Below are 22,774 nucleotides of genomic sequence, written 5' to 3' on the forward strand. Positions count from 1 at the left end.
ACCCGAGAGTCTGGTTTGGAAAAGGCATCTCATTGAGTTGCTAGAAAGCAGCAGCCTGAAAAAATAAAATTTATCCTCAGAGCTACACCGATTCCATCCTGGTTCCTACCTCATTCAGCACAGCCACTCCCGGCTGACTTGGCAGTGCTCATCTCTTAAGAACAACTCTTGCGCACTTGTGACTATAAACAAGTCCAGCTCAGAGGCATACCAGCTGATGGCCTCCAGGTGGCCACGGCCCTACATTCACAAGGACATTTTATGAGACGAGCAGACTGATGCACCTGCACAGTCAGATCAAGGCTGTGTCTTGGCAGTGGTGCTGGGCTACCAGGGAACTCCACAGGCACAAAGGGGCTTGCTCTCCTCCCCCAGCTCAAAGGCCAGACCCACACTGGGTGCAAAGCTGGTGGATGTCTGAAGAGGTTGGCCTCACCAGCAAGCAGGCCCGACAAAACTAACGTCAAATCTCATGGCCCACCAGGACTGGACCTGACCCTGTAAGCTAGCCACAGCCATAAGCCAACCCAAAATACCTTATTCCAAAACCTTCTAGGTTCTCACTACCTCTATAACAGCAGAAAGAAGTCCTCTGCTCTCCAGTTCAGCCCCGAGCTCACTAGAGCACCACCAGAGAACTGGAGATGCCGCCACCTATCCCAAAGGTCCCATTACTTCTGGTGTAAGGCCCTTTAAAAATTCCTGTTGGCTCCTGGCTTCTAGAAGGGCCTGATCCAAGTGAGGGGCAGGAGAGGCGCGAAGGTGCCAGTGGGTCTTCCCTGGGTTCTTTGGTCTAAACCCTGAATAGCAACTTGTGTGCTGGGGAGATGACACCTTGGGGCCTGCTGCCATTCTCCAAACCTCCCCCAATAGTCTCCATGTGGAAAAGCCCCACCACCACTGGGCACAAAGCCACAGCCAGGGAACAGCCTGCAATGCCCCCAAGCTGTGCCTGGGTGAGGGAAGGTGCAGCAACAATCAGGTGTAGGCAAGAAATCGTCTGGTTTTATTTCTAAGCAGTTGGTCAACTGATGGAAAAGATATAATACAAAATTACAGTGGTTTAGTTCATCGCACATAGAAATAATCAGTCTTTACAATTCATTATAGAGCCTTTGGATTTTTTAAACTTGCATTTGATGTGTACCAAGTCACTATAACCCTGGAATCAAAGTCACTTTTTCTCTGTAAATCCATCATATTTACACAACTCATCCATAGAGAAGCAGCTGTCCCCGGGCTCTCCCAGCACGGTGAGCACCGTCCACAGCCCTGGGTGAAGCGCATGGACTCTGAGAAAGATGCTTTGGGTCCAGTGTCTTGGGCTTGGAGCGTAAGCCACTTCCAGGCCCCAGGGAAGGCACTACAGATGGCCAGGTGGCCTCAGTGCCTCCATCTGAAGCAGCCTGGAGCTGATGGCGCTGGGAGCCTGGAAACGCCCTCCACCCACAGCTCACAGCACAGGCAGCCTTGGCAGGCAGGCAGGCACTCTAAGCCAGGAAGTGCAATCCCATTTCACATACAGGAACTCTGCAGCTCCTAACACCTTCTAAGCCTTTCTGCCTCTTCAGGGGTTGAGGTCATGCTCAATTCTCTCACGGAACACAGGCCCAGAAAACCCTCCCCTCTCCCTCGGCCTTCCCACTCTCTCTGGACATCTGGGACCCTGGCTACACACCTACATCTATCCCTCCACTACCTGACACGTTAGCAACCACATCCACTGCAGTGTCGCCACTTTTCCAGCCCAAAGTTAGTGTTAAGTCTGTGCTAAAGAAAGAATAAAGAAGTCAGGCCGGAGCTGCTTCCTCCAAATGTACCCTGCTGGTCATCTAGTGGGGAGGAGGAGCTGGTGTCCCTCGCGAGTGCCCAAGAAGGCCTCTGGGTGGCAGCAGCAAGACCGCAGGCATCCTGCAGTGAGTACATGGCTCAGTGTCCCCCAGCCCCTCCGAGGCTCTGGCATCCTGCAGAGAAACCATGGTGCTGGTCCCTGTGCCAGTGGACAGTGTGGATACCCACCCAGATGCAAACAGAACTAACGTGCTGGGCAGGAGGGGAAGTGGGAGGGCCAGGAACCAAAAGCACTAATTCCAGGGTGCAAAGCAAGCTGTCTCAGGACAGGAAGGAGGCAGGGCTCTCCCTGGCAGATTCCACCAGCCCAGCCATGGTACCTGGCTGCCGCAACTTGGCTGACGTCCTGTGCAGATGCAGGACGGACACTGAACCCCTTGCCAAGAGGTCCACCGTCTTTATGGTGCCCCCGCCTGGATCAAGGCCGGACAAGCAGAGCATGGTACAGCACACAGGGCTAATCAAACCCCTCAGGCCATCCCAGTCTCTGGTGCTATGTGCCAGTCATGCTGAGGCTGAGAGAGCAGGGACCAGGGAGGCCTTCATGTCTGAGAGCTGCCAGGCAGGTGGCCCCATCTAGAGTCAGCCCAGTACAACGTCTTCTAAGGGCCCCAAGCCCTCAACGAAAGCTTGCTAGATGTTAAAAGCTTAAATGCAAAACTAGAAATGGGCTACCAACAGTGCGGGGTGCAAATTCTGACCTGGGGCTTTTCCTCAGCTGGGGAGCAGTGGGCCACCTGGGGCTGCACGTGTAGTCAAATTGGGGTGTGAGCTGTGCAGGGCCCTTGGCCAACCCTCCCCACACATCACGGACCCCACTCAGGCCAGACCGCCACAAAGGCTGTGGACCAGAAGTGCCTCCAGAAGTAGGTGGGCAGAGCCCACTGAACATGGCTGCCCCGAGAGTCGAAGGAGAAAAACCGGGACCAGCTCTCCACAGGCTGGCATCCCCAGGGGCAGTCAGGACTTGGGAACTGCCACCAAGTTAAAATGATCTAAGGACAGCCCCAGAAACCACAATTGCACCAAGTAAGAGAAATGGGTCTAGCTCACTTTGTCATGGCCCCTTTCTCCTAGTGACGGGCCACTGTGTGTCTGAATCTACTGTCACAGGAGGGCTTCCACCCTGGGCAGGAGGCTGGTAGCTCCCAGACAGCTGGCCTGTGGGCAAGGCAGACCCCACCACGCAGCACGCCGGACAGATGATGATTGTGGCTCGCAAATGAGTTCAGCTTTTGAAAAAATAAATATCAATAAATATATCCCAAGCATCCTGAGGGAGTAATGGCGACAGAAAGACGCTGAGACACCCAGGAAGGCACCTCCCAGAAACCCCATGAGCCGTGGGGCCGGCAAGGGGCTCTGCCATAGGCACTTAAGGGAACTTGTCACTTTGTGTGGGAGGCTGGGGACAAGCTGGCAGCCCAGCAGAGGGAGGTCGCTCTGCTGGGGGAGGAAAGGCACTAGTTAGGCTTATGGTTTAAATTAAGACATTAATGGGGTCGGAACAATAGAGAGAAGGGGAGTGCAACAAAATCTCCAGGTAGGACACCCTGGCACAGACAGGCAGAGAGGTGGCCTGGCCCAGGCTATGTCACCCTGCACCTCAGCCCACAGTCCTTCGACCCATCTGGGCTCCCAGAACCTTCCACCCCTAACTGAGGGGGCCTCCTCCCTCACTGAGTAGAGAAAGAAATAGTTGCAGAGTCGCAGGGAGGATAGGGAACTGGTGGTCACCAGTTCGGCGTCGTGCAAAAGGCATTCATGGCGTCCCGCGGGCATCCCGAGGCGCCCGGCTTCCTGGCGGTGTCCACCAGAAGCGCGGCTCAGCTGGCCCAAGACTTCCGGTTCTCAGGGTTCTTGTGGCTTCTGTCCACCTTGGCCAGAGCAGCCGTCAGCGAGGCCAGGTTGGTGGCAGAGCCCGAGAGCGTGGCGCTCCGGCGGGTCTCGGGGGCGCCCTGCGGCCGGAGCCCCGCGCTGCGCCTACGCCCCGCACCTGCAGCCCTGCGCACCCTGCCCGGCCGCACCAGCAGCCCGTAGCCCGGGTTGCACTGGAAGTACTGCTTGCCGCCGATGGAGCCGTCGTTCTTTCCTGCAAAGGAAGGAGGCAGCGTCAAGGGAGGCTGTTCCATGCTACACACACTGCCACTTCCCTCGCTGTGGCCCTCAGACTGCTACCTCCGTGCCACCACCAGAGCAGGCCCTTCAAGGTGGTTCACAGACTTCCATGGTCCAGGAGGGACCAGCTGGATGGATGAGTGCACTAGGTGGCCACCTCCGAGAACAGCAAGCAGTGGTCACCAGTGACAGAGAGTCCCTCAGTCCTGTGGTCAGGCATGCTCAGCCACAGGTGCAGAGACCCCAACCCCAATGGCCTGCCTTCCCCGTCTCCTTCCAGCCTTGCTTCCCTGAATGTTATCAAGATATTCCCTGAAGCCACGCTCCCTTTGTCTCCTTAGCACATCGTGTTCTTCACAGCATGGCACTTACACTCTCACAATTTTACCTATTTATTTGCTTAGTAATTTTCTCCCCATTAAAATAAAAGTCCAGTGAAGCCAGAGACTTTGTTTTGCTCAGCCAGGTATCTTTCAAATCTAGAATAGTAACAGGAACATAGTATGTGCTTAGTTATTTCTTGTTGGATGAATTATTTGCTAATCCCCCTCTAACTTTTTGGTTTTTTGAGTCTACGCTGGCCTCAAACTTGTGATCTTACTGCCTCAGTCTCCCAAGTGTGCCACAGGCGTGCCCCTTTAATTCTCAAGTTCAACTGCAGACACAAACTTCTTTCTGAAGTTTCCTTCGCACCTCAGGAGAAATGGATTAAAAAGTTTCTCCAGCCTGTGCTAGCGCTACTTTAATCGTCTAGACCCACTTCCAATTTAAGCTCTTCCCTGCCAAAGTATTTCCAAAGACAGTGAGTAACTTCACGGCACAGCACACCTGCAGCCAGGAATGGGCCTGTGCAGCTCCAGGCTGGCTGCAGGCCCTAAGGCTCTGTGCTGGGCCCTGAGAGAAGTCCACTGCAAAATGCCTGCTCCATCCCACCAAGTCACTGGGGCTGATGGCAGAGCATCCAGAGACAGTGACTGAGGGAGCCGTCTCTCTCATGTGGTGGAGTCTGAGCACAGCCACTTCTCAAAGACAGGTGGGCTGCATGGCTCAGACCTCAGCAGTGTTCCTGCTGTGTCCTGACTCTGGGTTCCATACAGTTCTGCCCTCTTACCCTGCTCAGACAAGGGAAGTGCCTCACTGCTCCAGCTCCAGTTCCCCACCCTTCCACAGCCACCCTGTCAGGCCCCAGGCAGACTCTGAAGACCTGAAGAAGCCTCCTTCAGGTCTCTAACTTTGCTGTCAGGAAGGTAAATGATGCAGCCACTTTGGAACCAGTCTGGCAATCCTCGAAATGTTAAAAAACTGAGCAACTCCTGGATAGCCACACAATAGACTGAACGTGTCACTTTCCCCACGAATATTCACAGCAGCACTCTGCAGAAGAACCAGAGTGGAGCCCACACACATGTCCAAACAGTGGGCATCATCAGCCACAAACAGGAAGGAGTTGCTGGGAATACTTCTACACAGAGGGACAATAACCACCTCATGTTGGGAAAGAGGCCAGACACAGAAGTCTACCTACTGCATGGTTCCCTCTACATGAAAGTCCAGACAACAGGCCAGGCACTGATGGCTCACACCTGTAATCCTCATAACTCAGAAGACTGAGATCAGAAGGATCACGGTTCAAAGCCAGCCCGAGCAAATAGTTCATGAGACCCTATCTTGAAAACATCCATCACAAAAAAAGGGCTGGTAGAGTGGCTCAAGGGGAAGGACCTGAGTTCAAGCCCTAGTACCACAAAAATAAAAAAATAAATAAAAGTTCAGATGACAGCTTTTCAATATAAATTTAGTAACAGAAAGATTAGTGGTTGCCCAGGGCTAGGAGAGAGGTACAGATGCTAACAGACTGAGATGTCTCTCTGGGGTGATGAGTGTGTTCTAAATTTAGATTACAGTGACAGTGACACAACTCATTAAATAGGCTCCAAATCATTGAATTGTACACTTTACATGGGCAAAGTCCACAGCATAAAAATTACTGCCCAATAGAGATGTTTAAAACAGCATGGAAGAAACTTCTGAAGGACAAAGTGTTTCCTTAAGTCTGACCCCTATTTTTCTAATCATTTCTGAGATTCGTCAGTCTGGCAAGGGACTCCAGGGCCTGTGAAGGATCTCATGTCACCACATCTAGAGGTCCCAAACCCTGGACAGCCAGAGAAGGTTTAGGTACAGCAGAGAGAGAACAAGGGCACATGTACCATGCTTCTCACCTGAGGCAGAGGTACTATTCTATTTCAAACGCCATATTAAAAAGTACATTTAAAACTGGGCACAGCCCAGAGCACGCCTGTAATCTTAGTTACTCAGGAGGTAGAGATCAGGAAGATCCCAGTTCCAAGTCAGCCCAGGTAAATAGTTCAAGAGACCCTATCTGGAAAATACCCAACACAAAAATGGGTTAACCGGTGGAGTGGCTCAAGTGGTAGAGTGCCTGCTTAGCAAGTGTGAGGTCCTGAGTTCAAACCCAGGTACCACAAAAAAAAAAAAAAAAAAAAAGCTGGGCATGGGGCATGGCGGTGTGGACCTGTAGTCCAGGCTCCTAGAGTGCCTGAGACAGGATGCTCACTGTGGCCCAAGGGTTTGAAACCAGCAGCCATGGCAACATAAAGGAGACCTCAGCTCTACCCCAAAGAAAGTACATTTAAAACCATTTCCAGCTTCAGAGGAGTTTTAAGTGACTCAGGTTTCTAAGAAATTTCAAAAGGTTAAGGAAACTTTTTTTTTTTTTGTGGTACTGGGGTTTGAACTCAGGGCCCTACCACTTGAGTCACTCCACCAGTCCTTTTCTGTGAAGGGTTTTTTCGAGATATGGTCTCTCTATTTGCCAGGGCTGGCTTTGAACCGCGATCCTCCTGATCACTGCCTCCTGAGTAGCTAGGATTATAGGCCTGCGCCACCGGTGCCGGCTAGGAAACTTTTTAAGAAAGAGTTAATGCATGGATTAGGAAATTCTTATCTAGGGAACATTCCTAAGTGTGAAAGCAGGAGGCTCACGGCAGTTGTGGGGGACCCCACTGCCCACTGACCTGAAGGCAGGTCCAGCTCCACGCCGACCCACGTGCCCTCCTGGAAGTCGGTGGGCCCAATGTACCTCACGGTGCCCATCTTGTTGGTGCCCACAACCACGTACTCCCCCTCTTTGAGCCACTCGGGGACTTCACTGGTGTCCTCGGAGTCAGAGGCTGTGTCCGGCTTTCCTAGGACCTGTGTCCCTGTGTCACTGGCCCCTTCTGCGGCCAGCAGATCCTCCTCGGCCCCGCCACCCAGCATGCGCGTGAAGGACTTCAGCTCCGAGGTCCGCACCCTCTGAATTCGGAATGGGGAGGCAGGCGCCGGAGCGGGGGTCGCCCGGGCCTCGGGCTCCCCGCAGGGCTGCAGGTGCGTGTGGGGCGGGGCAGGCAGCTCGGCAGACTGGGCGGCGGGGCCCAGAGCAGGCGGCGGCGAGGCAGGCGACTGGCCTAGGGCTGCGTCTAGGCCGAGGCCGAGCGCGTCCGACAGGGTGGCGGTGGAGACGCTGTGGGAGAAGTAGCCGCTGGAGGCCTCGCTCAGGGGGCTGGGGGGCCCGTCCTGGCCCTCCGGGGCCTGGGTGACGGCCGCGGCGGACCGCGGGGAAGGCGCCTTGGCGGCCTTGTCACAGATCGCAGAGGAGGCAGCAGTCTGCACCAGGGCCTCCGGGGCCAAGCCGAGTCGCGGGCTTCCTCGCTGGGCCTGGATGGGGAGAGGGAGGGAGACACAACCGAGATGGCAGGTCAGGCATTCCTGCCCCACAGAAGCCAGTGCCAGGGAGCCCATTTCTGGACACTGCAGCTTGGGCATGGCAAGGCCTGGTTTGGGGTAGGTACACCAGGGCCTCTGTGTGCTAAGCCGCTGAGCAAACTGGCACAGGCCCTGCCTCTTCCACTTGCCTCTTATGTAAAGAGAGATGCTGATCCCTTCCATCTAGGGCCAGGTGGTACACAGGGGACAACAGCCCTAGGTGGAGGGTGCAAGCAGCAGATGCACACCAGACCCCATGTCCACACGGTAACTGTCCCCTGGGGACATTCTCCGCCCAAAGAAGCCAGAAGAGCACTTCCTTCCCCTCCCTCCACCCCCCAAGTCCAAAGGATGCTATCACCCAAGATCCCAAAGCACTTTAGCAGTGCAGGCATCCTGAGGAACTGACCCAGGCTATGCCTGGTTTGCTCCTGGGAGTCAGGGACACGGAAGGTGACATAGGCTGCCTGTGGTCATGGCCCTCTGAGAGGTTTTCATTTCTGGTTGCTGTGGAAGGGGTGCCACATCAGGGAGGGCTGGGAGTCTCTGTCTTGGGCCACACAGGCCAGGAGGAGTGAGTGAAGACCTAGACAGTGGTGGCTGGCCTGGCCTGTCTGATATGTCACTCAGTCTGAGTCACCAGGCAGAGGACACTCACAAAGCCAACATCTCACAGGATGATGACAGTCACCACTTGTCCAAATCCCAGTGTTTGAGGGAGACCACTTCTCTTCCCACTCCCTAGCCAAGGTGTTGGGGAAAGAGAAGGCGCAAATGGGGGATGAAGTAGAGAAAAAGAAATGTTTCTCACTATTTATGGAAAAATGATTTATATTACAGGAATGATCATTTTCCATTTGAGATACAGGATTTATTTGAACTGGGAAAACAGCTGAGATCTATAAGTCTCTTACAGTTACTTGGCTTAACTCCGCAGTCTGATAAATCACACATTTTCTCGTGAATTGTCATTTATATTCCTGTTTCCAGAGGCCTTCTTCCCCTACAAGACACACTTTCAGGGGATGAAATTAACGGCACCTCTTGAGATTAACAGCCCATTTTTGTGATGGATATCTGGGCTGCAAAATTTACTCAATCCAACAGATCAATAACCGTCAGCAGCATAAATACTCTAAAAGATTAGGCAGTCCTTCAATCATTTTTCCTTTGCTACTTGTACATGTTTTATTTATTCTTTGCTATTTTAGTTTTAAAACAACTGGCCATGTGGAAAGAACGCACTAACAAAAGCTAACAGAGGCAAGAATCTGCACAGCAATGATAGCCTTGAAATCAGCTCACCAGGTAAGGTCCAGCCATCACCAGTTCCACCCCTGGCTACTTAGGCCAGGAGAAGAGATCTGGAGGTGTGGTCCCGAGACTCTACCTTAAATCTTCACATACTAAATGGTGGCCCATGAACCAATGGTGGAGGGCAAACAGGATGCATCAGCACATTCATTTTACAATGGGGCTCAGAGAGGGAGCCAGCTGTGCAATAAGGACAGACCAAAGATGGCAGAAGCACAAACTGCTGCAGCCTCCAACCCTGCAGAGCCAGCCTGCAGGAACTACTCCGCATTGACTGGAATAAATGTGTCAGTTGAAACCTAGTTTCCATCTTTGGGTTTTATACCCTTACCTTCAAGAGAGAGATTTCCAGAGACTTCTATGGAAGCCCAGACTCAAGGAGGTCACCAGGATGAGCTGCAGGCCTGGAATACAGGTGTCCTTGCTCAGAAGGACCCTGCTCCAAGTGCCTCAGGCTGGGTGCTCAATCCAGCCTCTGCAAAGAGAGACAGGCTCCCTCCATGAGGAAGCTCGGGAACTCTGGGAGACACGGAGTGAAAGGGCCTTTTAGGAGCGAGGGAGTACCTGGAGATGTGAACTTTCCTTCAAATTACTGGGCACTTTTGCTGTTGTTTTAATAAATAAAATTTCCCTATGAAAATATGGCATTTCCTAAGAGAATGAAGGCACAGTGGGAGAAAACAGACATGCTATTCATGAGATGAGAAGTGCTTTTGACCTGTGGGAGATAATAAGAGACTATTTTCTCCCAGCTTAGCATTAGTCTTTTCACGCTGATATCATGAATCAGAATGAAATGTAAAACCGAGAATTAAGCAAACACTTAGAACAAGGAGATTGTTCTGTTTATAGAAATCCCCTCCGCCTAGCAGTGGGCTATTAAAGCACAGACTACATTAGCAGTCAAGCACCTAAACGTTTCGCAATCATATGATTAACAGGTTGAAAATAGAAAAGTGTAACAAGGAAAATGTGCAAGGAGAAGACAGTGACCTACATTGTACTTAAATATTAAAATGGGAATGAGATAGAAAAAAAGTACAGGTGTGGATAAAATGATTCCAGTGTCAGGGCCACCCACTGAAAGTGGGGCAGCCCCAGCTGGAGTGACTCACCGACTCTGTCCTGGTCGCCGGGGCAGACTGCACCAGGATCCGGGGCAGCGGCTGGGGAGACAAGTGTGCAGGTGAGAGATCCCAGAGCTTACAAACACTGCAGCAAGTGTGCACTGGGGCAGACTGGAAAGCCAGCAGGAGGACCCCACCTGCACAACTCTCAGGAACTCCAACAGACCCCTGCCAACGAGGACAGCAGAGGCCAGGGGCCAGGAAGCAAGGGCTTGTCCCCAGCCAGGAGATAAGTCACATGCACAAGTCACTAAGCATGCAGTGCACTCCCACACTCACCTGCCCTCTCTCAAATCACAAATGCATATGCTGATCAAGGGCTGTACTGTGCACAGAGGTGACACAAGACTTATATGGAGAAGTGACTAGAACAGGAAAGATCTAGAGAGACTTCAGGCAGGATCTGGAAGCCACCTTAAGCCTGAATGGCCAGGGAGCCCTTAAGGTAATGTGAGAGGAAGGAGTTAGAAGGAAGGAGTGAAAAGGAAGGAGGTCTCTGTTTGGTTATAGCATCATAGAATCAGTAAGGACATGAGGGCAGTCTCAGGTGTCTGAAACTAATTTAACTAAGTAGCAAAAAGGAGTCACCGGATTCCTAAGCAAAGAAAGCAGAACAGTTGGGTGAGGTGGCCCACACCTGTTATCCTACCTACTTGTGAGACAAAGATTGAGAGGACTGTGGTTTGACATCAGCCACATGCGCATCTGTCATCCCAGCTATGCAGGACAGCACAAATAGGAGCAACATGGTCCAGGTCTGCCTGGGCATAAAGTGAGACTCTATCTCCAAAACAGCCAACACAAAAAGAGCTGGCAGAGTGGCTCAAGTGGTAGAACACCTGCCTAGCAAGTATGAGGTCCTGAGTTCAACACACAGAACTGCCCAAAACAAGGCAGAAGACAGATGAAAAGCAGAAAGATTCATCTGCAGTGGAATGCAAATTGATTGGAGGAATATTTCAAGTCCAAGGAGATACATTAGTAAGGAGATCCCAGCAACAGAGCTGGTATGAGGTGAGAAGAGCCTGAATTATGGATATAAGTGGCATCACCAGGGAGAACTTCATTACTTATGGATTCAAGAAACATTAAAGAAAAGAAGCAAAAAAATTAACAGTGAGGATCTGGAAAGGGAAGTTGGAGAAAGGGGAAGCAATCAGAAATTCATTTTTTAACTGATAGATTTAAATGGAGGTGGAACACGGAAGCAGACAAAGATGCAACTATCTCTGGAAGAACCAGGAAGCTGCCATTTCTGCCATTGGCAGCTTACCATCTCTGGTTCCTCCTACGTCTCCCTTCTCCGGTGAAGGAGTCTGGACAGAGCCAGCTCTGCCTGCTCAGCCCTGAAGAGGGCAAAGGCAGGCACAGGATCAGCGTCTCTCTCCCTGTAGGGTCCACGAATGACCACTGGTCACTGCTCTATTAGACTCCATATCTGTAAGCTTCCTTCTTCTGGCTCTCAGTCATCCAGCTGCTTTGGTTCCCGCTGGTTGCTATGTGTTCCTGGGCCCTGAGGCATCTATGTAGTCAAGACTGTCTAGACAGAGCCTGCAGCCCCAAAACTAGACTGCCTCATCTTCCCTCCAGCCGGAGAACCAAACTCTCCTAAAGGGAGAAGAGCCTATCTGGAATAGGACACCCACCTAGCTGAGTGCTAACCTGACTGAACACTCCATTTTGGCAAAGATATCAACTTATGCTATGGGCTGGCTGCTTTTGGAACACAGGGGCCTCTGAGGATCGATTCTGCTGAAAGTGAGGGAACAGAGCAGGGTTTGAGATTAGGCAGAAGAAGGGGAATTGAGGAGACCATAAAAGAAATGGCTTAAAAGAATAGTAGGCTCTAGAGACAAGCTAAGGACACTTTACCCTGCAAACACTGGGAAGCTATGGGTAGTTAAAGCTTAAGGAAAGGTGGGATCAGTTATATGTTAAAGGAAAAAAATCTCTGTCAGCTATTCATCAGGTAAAGAATTAAAATCCAGATATACAAAGAGCTCAAAAAATCAAACACCAAAAGAATAATCCAATTAATGGGTTAATGAGCAAACAATTCTTAAAAGAAGTACAAAAGGCTATCAAATACATGAAGAAATGTTCAACATCCTCAGCTATAAAGGAAATGTACAAAACTGAGATTCCATCTCTCCTCAGTCTAAATGGTAACCATCAAGAAAAACAACAAGCCAGGCACTGGTGGTCCATGCCTGCAATCCTAGCTACTTAGGAGGTTGAGACTGGGAGGATCACAGTTCGAAGCCAGCTCCAGCAAATAGTTCGTAAGACTCCATCTCCAAAATAAACAGAGCAAAAATGAATTGGAGGTGTGGCTCAAGTGGTAGAGTGCCTGCTTTGTAAATGTGAAGCCCCAAGTTCAAACCCTAGGCCCACCAAAAAAAAAAAGAATGAAAGAAAAAAACAACTAAAAACAGGGCTACCCTTGTGGTCCTGCTATACCACCTGAAGTATACATCAATATACAATAGAGATACCGCCACAGTCATGTTTATATCAGCAATATTCACAATAGTCAACATTTAGAATCAGCCCAGGTGTCATCATCAATGAGTAAGGAAAACATGGTATACACAATGGAGTATTAGCCATACAGAATAAAAAATTATGTTGTCTGCAGAAAGTGATGTTGAGCAAGGTAAGCCAAGTTCAAAAAGCCAAACAGTCCATGTTTTTGCTCACATGTGGAAAGTAGACCTAAAATGATGGTGACAACAATGATGACAGAACATGAACAAAAAGGGGGGCTGTGGTGGCGGGGACCAGCGGGGAGGGAGAGGGAAAGGAGAAGGTGCTAGAAGGTGAACAAGATCAAAGTACATTATATGCATGTATGAAGACAGCATTAAGGACAGTCCCTAAATACTGTCTGGAAAAGGGGGTAGGAGCAGGGAAGGTTAAAAGTATAATAGAGGTGATGAATTTGATCACATGTTGGGAATAGAAATATCACAATAAAATCCCTTTATATGCTAACCTTATGCTAAGAAATAAATAACTGAAAAAGAAAGACAATGCCCGTGGTGAAGAGAGAGCAGTATGGCAACCCTGAAGGTGGTAACAGCTGACCTACAAGGTCCTCCAGCCACCTCAATTTCTGGACCAGGAAACAGTTTCCTCCACAACCCCACCTCAATCCTAGCACCCAGCCCTTTTCCTCAGGCCCTGAGAACAGGCAGTCTTCCTCCAACTTCACCACAGTCCAGGAGCAGACTGTGGTCTCTTGCAGTTTTTCCATAGTATCCAAAGTCCCTCACAAATGTGAAGGTGTTCAGAGTGTATTTGTCAGTAAAGGCAGAAAAAAGTTTCTCACACAAACACTCCAAAATACATTGGTCAGTTAGATCAGACCGAAAATGGACAAGATTGGGGTAAAGGCTCCTCTAAGTGGACACTTACCCCTGGAAAGGATGAAAATGTAGCAACCCCACAAAGATGGAATGGTGACTAACTAGGATGGACCTTTTCTAAAATGACACCATTCTGTCCTCCTAAACAGAGGACAGAAATGTGATCTACACTTTTCTTTATATGTCAGTAGGATTATAAAATCCAGTGGATGCTTCATAAATGTCTGCTGAAATGAACTTAATGGCTAGATTAACTATAGCCCTGGTTCTGTCTCTCAATGTATAAATCCAGCTCAACACAGACTCACCAGGTCTCATGGGGTACAGGCCTCATGCCCTGTGCCAGGCACAACACAAAAATGAGTGACTTTCAATCTCAAGGCCACTCTTTCCAGCTCCTAGGGAAGAGTGCCCACCCTATCCCACAGCTGCCCAACACTGGGCAGGGGGAAAAGGGGCTAAGGCTATGTGGAGGCTTTCTAAGCTTAATCACTCAATGAAGCAGCAATTAAGAATGATGCTTCAGAAAAGGAATCTTTAGGAAGGGGAGATACTAAATGTAGCAAGATCAACTAAGAATTTACTTTAGTGGTTCCAAGGAAATAGAAACAGAAATGAATGTTCAGAGATAAAAGGAGACAACTGCCACTTGGAGACAACTAACACTTGGAGACAACTGGCCATGGAAGCTGGGGATACAGAGTCAAACAAAGACAAAGCCCACAATGAGAGGGAGAGGGGAGACAGCACTGTGAACACAAATGTGTATTCTGTGGGGGAGAGGGAGGGGGTGGTGGAGAGTGAGCCCTGTGTGTGCCTGGAGGGCTGGGGGGTTACTGAACCGTCCATGTTGTCAATGGCCTGTGATGAACCCAGCAATCTTTAAAAGGATACCAAATGCATCTGGAAAGTATGCTGACATCTTAACTGAGCTGTTTCTCCTTCACACATAAGAGCTCAAGTTTGCAAATGCACATTGTTTGCATTTTCATGCTCTTTTGCATATCCCTGTGCAGGCCTTGCCTCTGTTTCAGGAGCTCAAAACATTTCAGCTCGTAAATTCATTAATCCTTAGGACACATCTGGTAACTATTAATAAAAATGACTGCAAAGTATTTGCAGCTATAAATACTAAGGAGAACTCCCATGAGACAAGTGAGGAGAAGTGCAATTATCTACATTTCACACTGCAGAGACCAAGGTTGAGAAAGCATCCCCCACTGCTAAACACGCAGTTGGCTGGAGCTGATGCCAGCAATGGGAAGGACCAAAGCCTCTACCCTGCGACGTCCACTGCGCAGTGCCCAGAGCTAACAGAGGCACATTAAGGCAGAACAGCTTGGGAACGTTGCAGGGAAATGGTGACTGTCACTTCTCGGATCATGCCTTGCCATTTGTTACTGGCTTTAACATGCCATATGAGTACTGGAGATCAGAATTTCCTCACCCAGCATAAGAGCTATTTTGGAGCTCCCCTGCCAACCCACAGACTCCAAACTCATGACACAGACGATGTCCATGAGGCTGTCCCTTGCCCTTCCTGTCACACCTCAATACTATGACCTCTTGCCTACACTGTTTTCCAGGCCCTTCCCTCCCTGCACCATTCGTACTATAGAACTGTCACCTGACGACTAGCTCTTCACTGGTGAGTCTCAGCAAAAGCAGGACCCAGTATTCCCGACTGCACGTAGAAATACCTACTCCATTCACCATGCCATCTGCAGATACACATCTGACGGCATCTACCACGTCCTCCTACACTGTCTGTGTCTGTCCATGTGGTTCTTAGGGAGATTCTCAACCTCACCCCTTTGCAAGACAATGGTTAGGTGGCATTCATCTCTGAGTTTCCACAAATAAGGCAATAGCTCAATGCTTCCTGTATGAATAAACAAACACATAAATTACTTAATAAGTGCCACAAAGAATGAGTTCTACAGTGACAGAGAATGGGGCAGGGGGTAAAAAAGGTAAAAGATCTTCTGAAATTTGACCATAAGGGTAAGTAAAGGAGAGAAGAGACATTAGTTGAAGGAAAAAATAATTACTGAAAAATTTCCCCAAGGGATGGAGGGGTAGCTTAAGTGGAAGAGTGTCTGCCTAGCAAGCATAGGCCCTGAGTTCAAGCACCAGTCCTGCCAAATACAAAAAAGCCCTGGTATAGTCAGGTGCTTGCGGCTCAGGCTCATGTCTGTAATCCCAGCTACTCAGGAGACAGATAGGGATCAGTTTGTGAGATCATATCTAGAAAATATCACACATACAGGGTGGCTCAAGTAGTAGACTGCCTGCCTAGTAAGATGAGGCTGAATTCAAACTCCACTACTGCCAAAAAGAAATTTTTTTCTGGGGCATTTTTTCTTCCTTAAAAATAAACCTTTCCTGGACAAGAGGTATGGCTCAAGAGCTAGAGTTCCTGCTTTGCAAATATGAAGCCCTGAATTCAAACCCTAAGCCCAACTAATTTAAAAAAAAAAAAAAAGTAAAAATAAAGCTTCCCTAATAACTTTACCCTAAATTTGATAAATTCTTATATCCCATTTTTAATGGTGTCTACATTAAAACAATGCTGTCTCAGTTGACAAACACTAACCAGTGATTTAAATCCAAGAATATGAATTATTTTTATGACCAGAATAATCCTCTTATTTTCCTGCTACTAAGGTGGGGAAAACAGAAGAAGCAACAAAAGCAAGCAGAAGCAGTGCATATAGCAAAGTGCTTCCTGGTCTTCAAAACTCTTCTGATAAAAGTAACACACAATGGGTGAAAAGCAGACATGCAGAATCACTTAAATCAAAGGCTCAGCAATAACCTAATCAATAAAAATACGGTTTTTAAAGGTTATGCTAATCAGAGGAGGGTGGCTTGCCTGGAAGAAGGAGAAATGACAGAGAATGGTAAGTCAGAGAGGCAGGCTGGGGAAAAACTCTCACCTAGCCCAGAGGCGTCTGGGGCCATGGGTAGGTCCCTAAGTGCCCGGTTCCCACTACACCTGCAGCTGCCTCCTGCTTCACACTCCACGTGCCAGGCTGATCAGTGGAGTTAGCCATGATGACGCCAGCAGACAGCTACACTTCTTATTTCAAGTGGGGAGCCCAGCATTCTAACTGCTACATCACCACCTTGCTTGCGTAAAACCCCATCGTGTCTGGGGACGCACATGCGGACGGAGGTGATCTACCCACATGAATTCTCTAAGCAATGTTTCCCTAGGCGTAACTGGTGGCCACCACTGGTTCTTGCCAGAGACACTGTCACCCTGCTTACCCAGGGGTCCCATTCAACTACACATTACAGAATTCATGTGGCAAGCACGGGAGGTGACTTTGGATTTCTGACCAACACCATGGTCCCCCATGAGGACATCATGCACACTAGGACAATTTTCTTCCTCTTGAACCTACCTTCTGGACTGCAGCCAGAAGGTGGTTTCTAAAATGCAGGCCTGACCATGTCACTCTGCAACCTGAAGTTGCCAAGGACTTCCCCTGCCTGCAGGTAAATTTTCAAAAAGGAATGAGTAAGACAAGGAGGACACATGGAGAGGTGTTGCTCAGTGTATGTTCACAGCTTGTCTGGTTGTGAGTCATTCATTCTGTGAACAGGATTACTTGGTAATGTTTAACCAAACTTAAGTGAAATCTCCTTAAGCTCATACTCATGCACTAGATCTTACCTTTTCAGTATAAATCCTAGCCTGACACTCACTAGAGTCCCTACTGATTGGAAGTTCTTACTCCACCCAAGTCTCCTGCTTCCTCATCAAGGTAGCTTCATCTGATATTGGCAACCATGGCCACCAAACACTTAATATGTGGCTAATGTGGCTGAGGAAGTGGATTTTTTATTTTCCTTAATAAAATAAATGTAAGTGATGTGCTTCTAAATATGTTTGGAACAGCTTGGTGGTGTAGGTCTACTTTTTCAACTGTAAATTCTCTAACTCTAAATGCAGATTAAGTATTTCCAATGAAAATTTAGTATCTGAATTGGAATGTGCTAGAAATATAAAATGCACAACCAATTTTAAGGCTTTTATACAGAAAAAAGGGTGTCTGTTTCAGTTTGAATATGAAATGTCCCCTGCTGGCTCATGTATTAGGGGTGTGGTTGTCCACTGATGGGTTTTGGGAAGTGACAGAATCTGAGGGCTCTGACCTCATCAACAGATTAAGCCCTTGACGGATTCAGAGTATTATAGCATTATTGGGAGGTGGTGAAAAGTAGAAGGTGAGCCTGGTTGGAGGAAGTAGGTACTAGAGGGCATGCCCCGGAAAAAATGTATCTTATCTAACTGTCCTTCTCTCTCAGTGCTTCGTGGCTTCCTAAAATATTCACTATCTGGCCCTTTACAAAAACAGGTTGCCAATCTCAGTCTAGAGAATCACTTCCCACTCCTGTGTGAGTGCAGCCAGACCCCACCAACCACCTGCTGCATTGTCTCAGAAATCTCCTGGTTTGCTGGAGTCCTTACATGAATCATTTGTTATTTTTCAGATCAGCTAAAGACAATCTTGCCACCTTAGTATCTCTGAGTATGTCAACTTACCACCTATCAATTTCTGGGGGTGGAACTAGACAGCAAAGTGTGATAATTTCTGGAAACTAAGTCTTCCAACAGAGGTAAGAATACCCAAGAATTCATCACTAAAGCAAATGAACAAGAAGTCAGTTTAAAAACTTAAAAATTTAAAAAATTTTTTAAAAGTCTGGGCATATGCAAGGTTCTCTTTGCTAATTCAAGACCATGGAATGTAGTCATCTGATTAGCACGGGTGGTATTAAATCACAGGGGAAATGCCCACCTATATTATTTATTAAATAACCTGAATGATGAAGGGAAATGAGAGGCTAGAATATAGGCATAGACCTTTTTTGTTGTTTTAGCTAGTTAAGATACTGAACTTCTATTTAAAGCTAAGTGCAGTTTGCTTCACTAAGGAAGACCAAGTGTAACTAACCTAAAATAGCATCCTGTGTACGAGGGAAGAACGAGTATTTGTGTAAATTTCCCACTTCCTTCAAGGAAGAATCACATATTGAAAGAGGGACCATCACAGGAACATCTTTTTCAGTGGTACCAGAGATGCCCCAGGCTGTGCCTGCCACAATTGAAGCTATGTGGGGTGCACAGGAGGAACGGGGCTTTGCATCTGACAAGGCCACTCTACCATAGGGCAGACATGAAAAGAGACAAGCCAAAATGGGGCTGCACTTTTGATGGTGGAAATTAAATCTGACCATTAACTCTTCAATTCCCCAGATTAATCAGCAATGCCACTTGGAGTCCCAGACTCTGAAGCACATAAACAGCTTCATCTGAACACAGACTTCCAGATACGTGAAAAAAGCTATCATGCCAAATTAATTCAATCTAACTAATTAGAGAGCAGGAAGTTCTTTCAATTATTTTTTGTGCTGTCTGAGAAACACACTTGAATATGAGTGCAGATTTCATTAATTGCAGTTCATTATTTTCCAGATTCGTTACTAAACTTGCATCAGAAGGTCAAAGACAGCAATTTTGTCAGCTGCCACCTCTTTCTGTGCAGTATCTTTGCATTTCTGGAACTCAGACAGAAATTGATTACAACCAGAACCAATCTCCATAAAAACGGGAAACTTAAGTCTATGAATATGTTCAACCCAAAGGACTCTGTAAGTTATGAGAATCATTGTTTCTAAAAAAAGAAACTGATAACTTCCATCTTACAAGAAAAGATCCAAGAACCTTTTCAAATCCATCTGCTACACAAGCTTGAAACACAGTGCCAGGAAGACAGTAGCCTCTTGACCTGAGAAGCGGCTGATCCCAAAGAACAGGTTAACTCCCACACGCCTTTTCATCAGTGTCCCTGTGCTCTGCTCATGTGCCTGTGAGGTCTCGAGTGAGGGAGGGAATTGAACATTCCTGTCTGAAAATGTCAAGGACACTCTGATTAAAAGTATTTTTGATAATTATTCCCTCATTACACAACCCATGTTTCTCTTCACCCCATCTGCCAATGGAAACACGAGGAATGACTCGAAGAAGTGGACCTTAGCCTACCCTTAATCCTTACCTGGCTTAGTTTACGTCCTCAAAAATGTCTGTTTTAAACCACAAGTGACAGGAACCCACATATTTTGATTTCGAGAACCATGCTGTCTATAAATCACTGTATTCATTCCCAGATGTCCCCATGTCCTTTGCTAATTTCAATTCCCTCTTTCTGTCACTCTCTGCACACTGCTTCAGCAAAAGTAGCCTTCTCTGCTCTTCCCTTCCTGGGGTGGGGATGTTCTGAGTGCTGATACTCAGTTCTCTCATTCACTGCTGGTCATTCCTTTAATCCTTCCTCATAAAGCACTTCTAACTTACTCTGAAATAATTCCACCTGCCACTGTATTTCAGGAGCAATGCATCCAGACCCAGGTGCAGTACTCTAAATGTCATCTGATTGTACCAAAGAGAACCCAGGAGGGCTTCTTCAAAAGAGGTTTAAGTTTCCAATCAAAACTGGGGTAGAAGCATAAAAGCAATTGCTTTGATTTCTTTCATCGTAGGTGGAAAACAAAAAGAATGGTTTTAAAATGATGAAAGGAGAAGGCAGAGAGTAGGGTGGAAGTAAGGGTATGCCATTGGAACATGCTCTGTTGTATACTCCTAAACCATTTTGAGTTTGCATTTTGGTGTGGGAACTGCTTCACACTATAAATATTGAGTAACATTCTGATCTACTTACTGTCTCTAAGTCTTATCAATATGAATAGCAATATTTATCCCTTCCTACACTATAGAATTGACACAAATTCCTTTTAGGTACATGTACTGATTTGGATTTTTCCAGATTCCACCTTTAATGTTGTTCTGGACATCTAAATGTCTGATCGTGCTTATTTAGTAATCATTTGCACAGGCACTAGCAGCAAATAAAAGACAGGCTCAAAACAGAAAGGAAGCCTCGGGATGTTTGTATGTCTCTTTAAGCAGCTGCTAAAATGCACAGCATTAGATGCCTGCCCAGAGCAATGAAACCAGGAAGGAGCAGGGCTGTCCAGCAATGGTCACTGTGTTTGCTTTTCTTAGGCTTCCTAGATTGCTGACATAGGCAGCTGTGAGTGTGGGATCACTTTATCTCCATACCGTAGCTACCAAAGTCTCTCCTAATCTCTTTGGTAGGAGGGTGGGAAATGTGAAGAAGGTAGTTACTGGAACCGCAGAGCTGCACTGTGCTAACCTGTCACCCTGTGATTTGAGTGGCTTCTTTCAGAAGATAGGGCTCTGTCTTAGGCCCTGTAATGTTTCATTTTGCTTTTGACTCAAATGCACACAGACAACAACTTTAAAAAGTGTGCAGATGAAAGTTGGGCATAGTGGCTCAAGTCTGTAATTCTATCTACTTAGGAGGTAGAGATAAGGAGGATCATGATTTGAGGCCAGCCAGGACAAAAAGTTCACAAGAGGTCATTTCAACCAATGGCTGGGCACGACAGCCTGGCTGTCATCCCAGCTACACAAGGAAGCACAGGAGATGGTAGACCAGGTCAGCCCGGGCATAAAGTAAGGCCCTACCTCAAAAATAACCAACACTAAAAGGTCTGGTGCAGTGGCTCAAGTGGTAGAGTGCCTGCCTAGCAAGTGTGAGGCCCTGAGTTCAAACCCCAGGTCACCGCAAAGGAAACAACAACAACAAAAATGTGTGTAGATGGTAACTAAAATGTATGTACTTAAAAAAAAAAAACTACTTGCAGGGTGCCAAGCCTGTAATCCAAGATAGTTGGGAGTCTGAGATCAGAGGGATCACCATTCAAAGCCAGCCCAAGCAAGTAGTTTGCGAGACCTCATCTCAACCAATAGGTGGGTACAGTGGCATACACCTGTCATCCCAAGCTATGTGGGAAGCTATAGTTGGGAAGATCGCAGTTCCAGGCCAGCAGTCAAATACCTGCCTAACCAAGTGGGAAGCCCTGAGTTCAAATCCCAGTATCACCAAAAAAAGTTAAAAAAAAAAAAGATTAAAGTTCATAGCACCAGCTACTTAGAGGGCATGATAAGCCACAGTAAGAGAATCAGACTTAATTCCATTTCCAGGAAGGTTTCAAGCCATGGAGTAATGGAAGGTTGTGAAAGATCACTCTAGATACTTTGTATAAATAGTTAAAGCCATAGAACTGAACGAGATCATAGAAAGAAACAGGTAGGAGTGTGAGGAGACAGGAGGGGAGGAGGGGGAGGGAAGAGAAAAAAAAAGTACGTTTGAGTAAATGAACAAAAGTTGCCCAAGGAATCTTCCAAATATTTCAAGATCACATCTCTTAATGTAGACATGACAAATTATGGTTCTCCTCCCATTACAAGATTCACTTCTAACACATTGCTACTCCTTTGCTACCCAGAGAGCCAATCACTTTCTGCTTGAACTGTAAGAGTGTAAGTAAATTCTCTCACGTGGCAGGTGCTTTGACTTGCTACATCAAAAGCTGAAGACAGCCTTAAATAATTATACCTGCCTATGGTGGACAGCGACTCAGTAACTCTAACATGATTCCACTTTCCTTCAACTTAGACTGATCAACAACTGGAAAACGGTGACCATCAGACTTTAATGTGACAGATCAGAAGGCATCCCCAGGTGGGCTATGGGTCACCAAGGCAAGCTGAGAAACTGTATTTTTAAAAGCTACCTTGTTAACTCAGATCATGCATCATGCTTTGCAAAACAGTGACACAGAAGTTTAGAACAGACACCATTCTTTTTTGTTTTTTTAGTGGTACTGAGGTTTGAACTCAGAGCTCCACGCTTGCTAGGCAGGTGCTCTACCACTTGAGCCACTTTGCCAGCCCAGTTTAGAACAGAATAGTTTACACAATGACAAACCACGGGGAAAAATCATTTTTGCCTGCCCCAATCCCTCCGCAGTCAGAGACTCATTTCAATAACTGTCAAGTACCCCATTATGTGCCTAGCTAAGTGCAGTTCAAACATTCCCAAACCTCCATGCTACATTCTCTTATCCGCTGCAGGTATATGTTTATATAATGCTAGATTGAAACATATTATAGAACTGCACAGAAACTTTACACAATCACTTCCATCTCCCTTGAATATGAACCATAAACTCAGAAAACTCTTACAGTTATGTTAGACTAGTGACCTGCGTTTCTGTGACTTGAATGTTTAAAAGAATATGCAGAAGGTGATGTTAAAAGCCCTACCTCATCAACTGCACTTGCACCAT

General features: G+C 47.5%; 1 protein-coding gene across 3 annotated transcripts in view; it reads right to left on the minus strand.

Moving 5' to 3' along the window:
- Positions 1 to 985: 985 nt before the first annotated feature.
- The window catches only part of Kif13b (kinesin family member 13B), a 170,163-nt gene continuing 148,374 nt past the window's right edge, over positions 986 to 22,774 (minus strand). For 2 of the 3 annotated variants that reach the window (XM_074055244.1, XM_074055243.1), the window contains 3 exons: positions 10,167 to 10,217; positions 7,008 to 7,689; positions 986 to 3,943 (listed from right to left, as the gene is read on the minus strand). In XM_074055244.1, coding sequence (XP_073911345.1) covers positions 3,678 to 3,943; positions 7,008 to 7,689; positions 10,167 to 10,217 — 999 coding nt within the window. In that variant the 3' untranslated portion in view covers positions 986 to 3,677. Of the gene's footprint in view, positions 3,944 to 7,007; positions 7,690 to 9,382; positions 9,571 to 10,166; positions 10,218 to 22,774 lie in introns of those variants that run through there. The other variant, XR_012441576.1, reaches the window with a different exon arrangement.

The sequence above is a fragment of the Castor canadensis genome, chromosome 14, assembly GCF_047511655.1.
Source record: "Castor canadensis chromosome 14, mCasCan1.hap1v2, whole genome shotgun sequence".
NCBI classification, from domain to species: domain Eukaryota; kingdom Metazoa; phylum Chordata; class Mammalia; order Rodentia; family Castoridae; genus Castor; species Castor canadensis.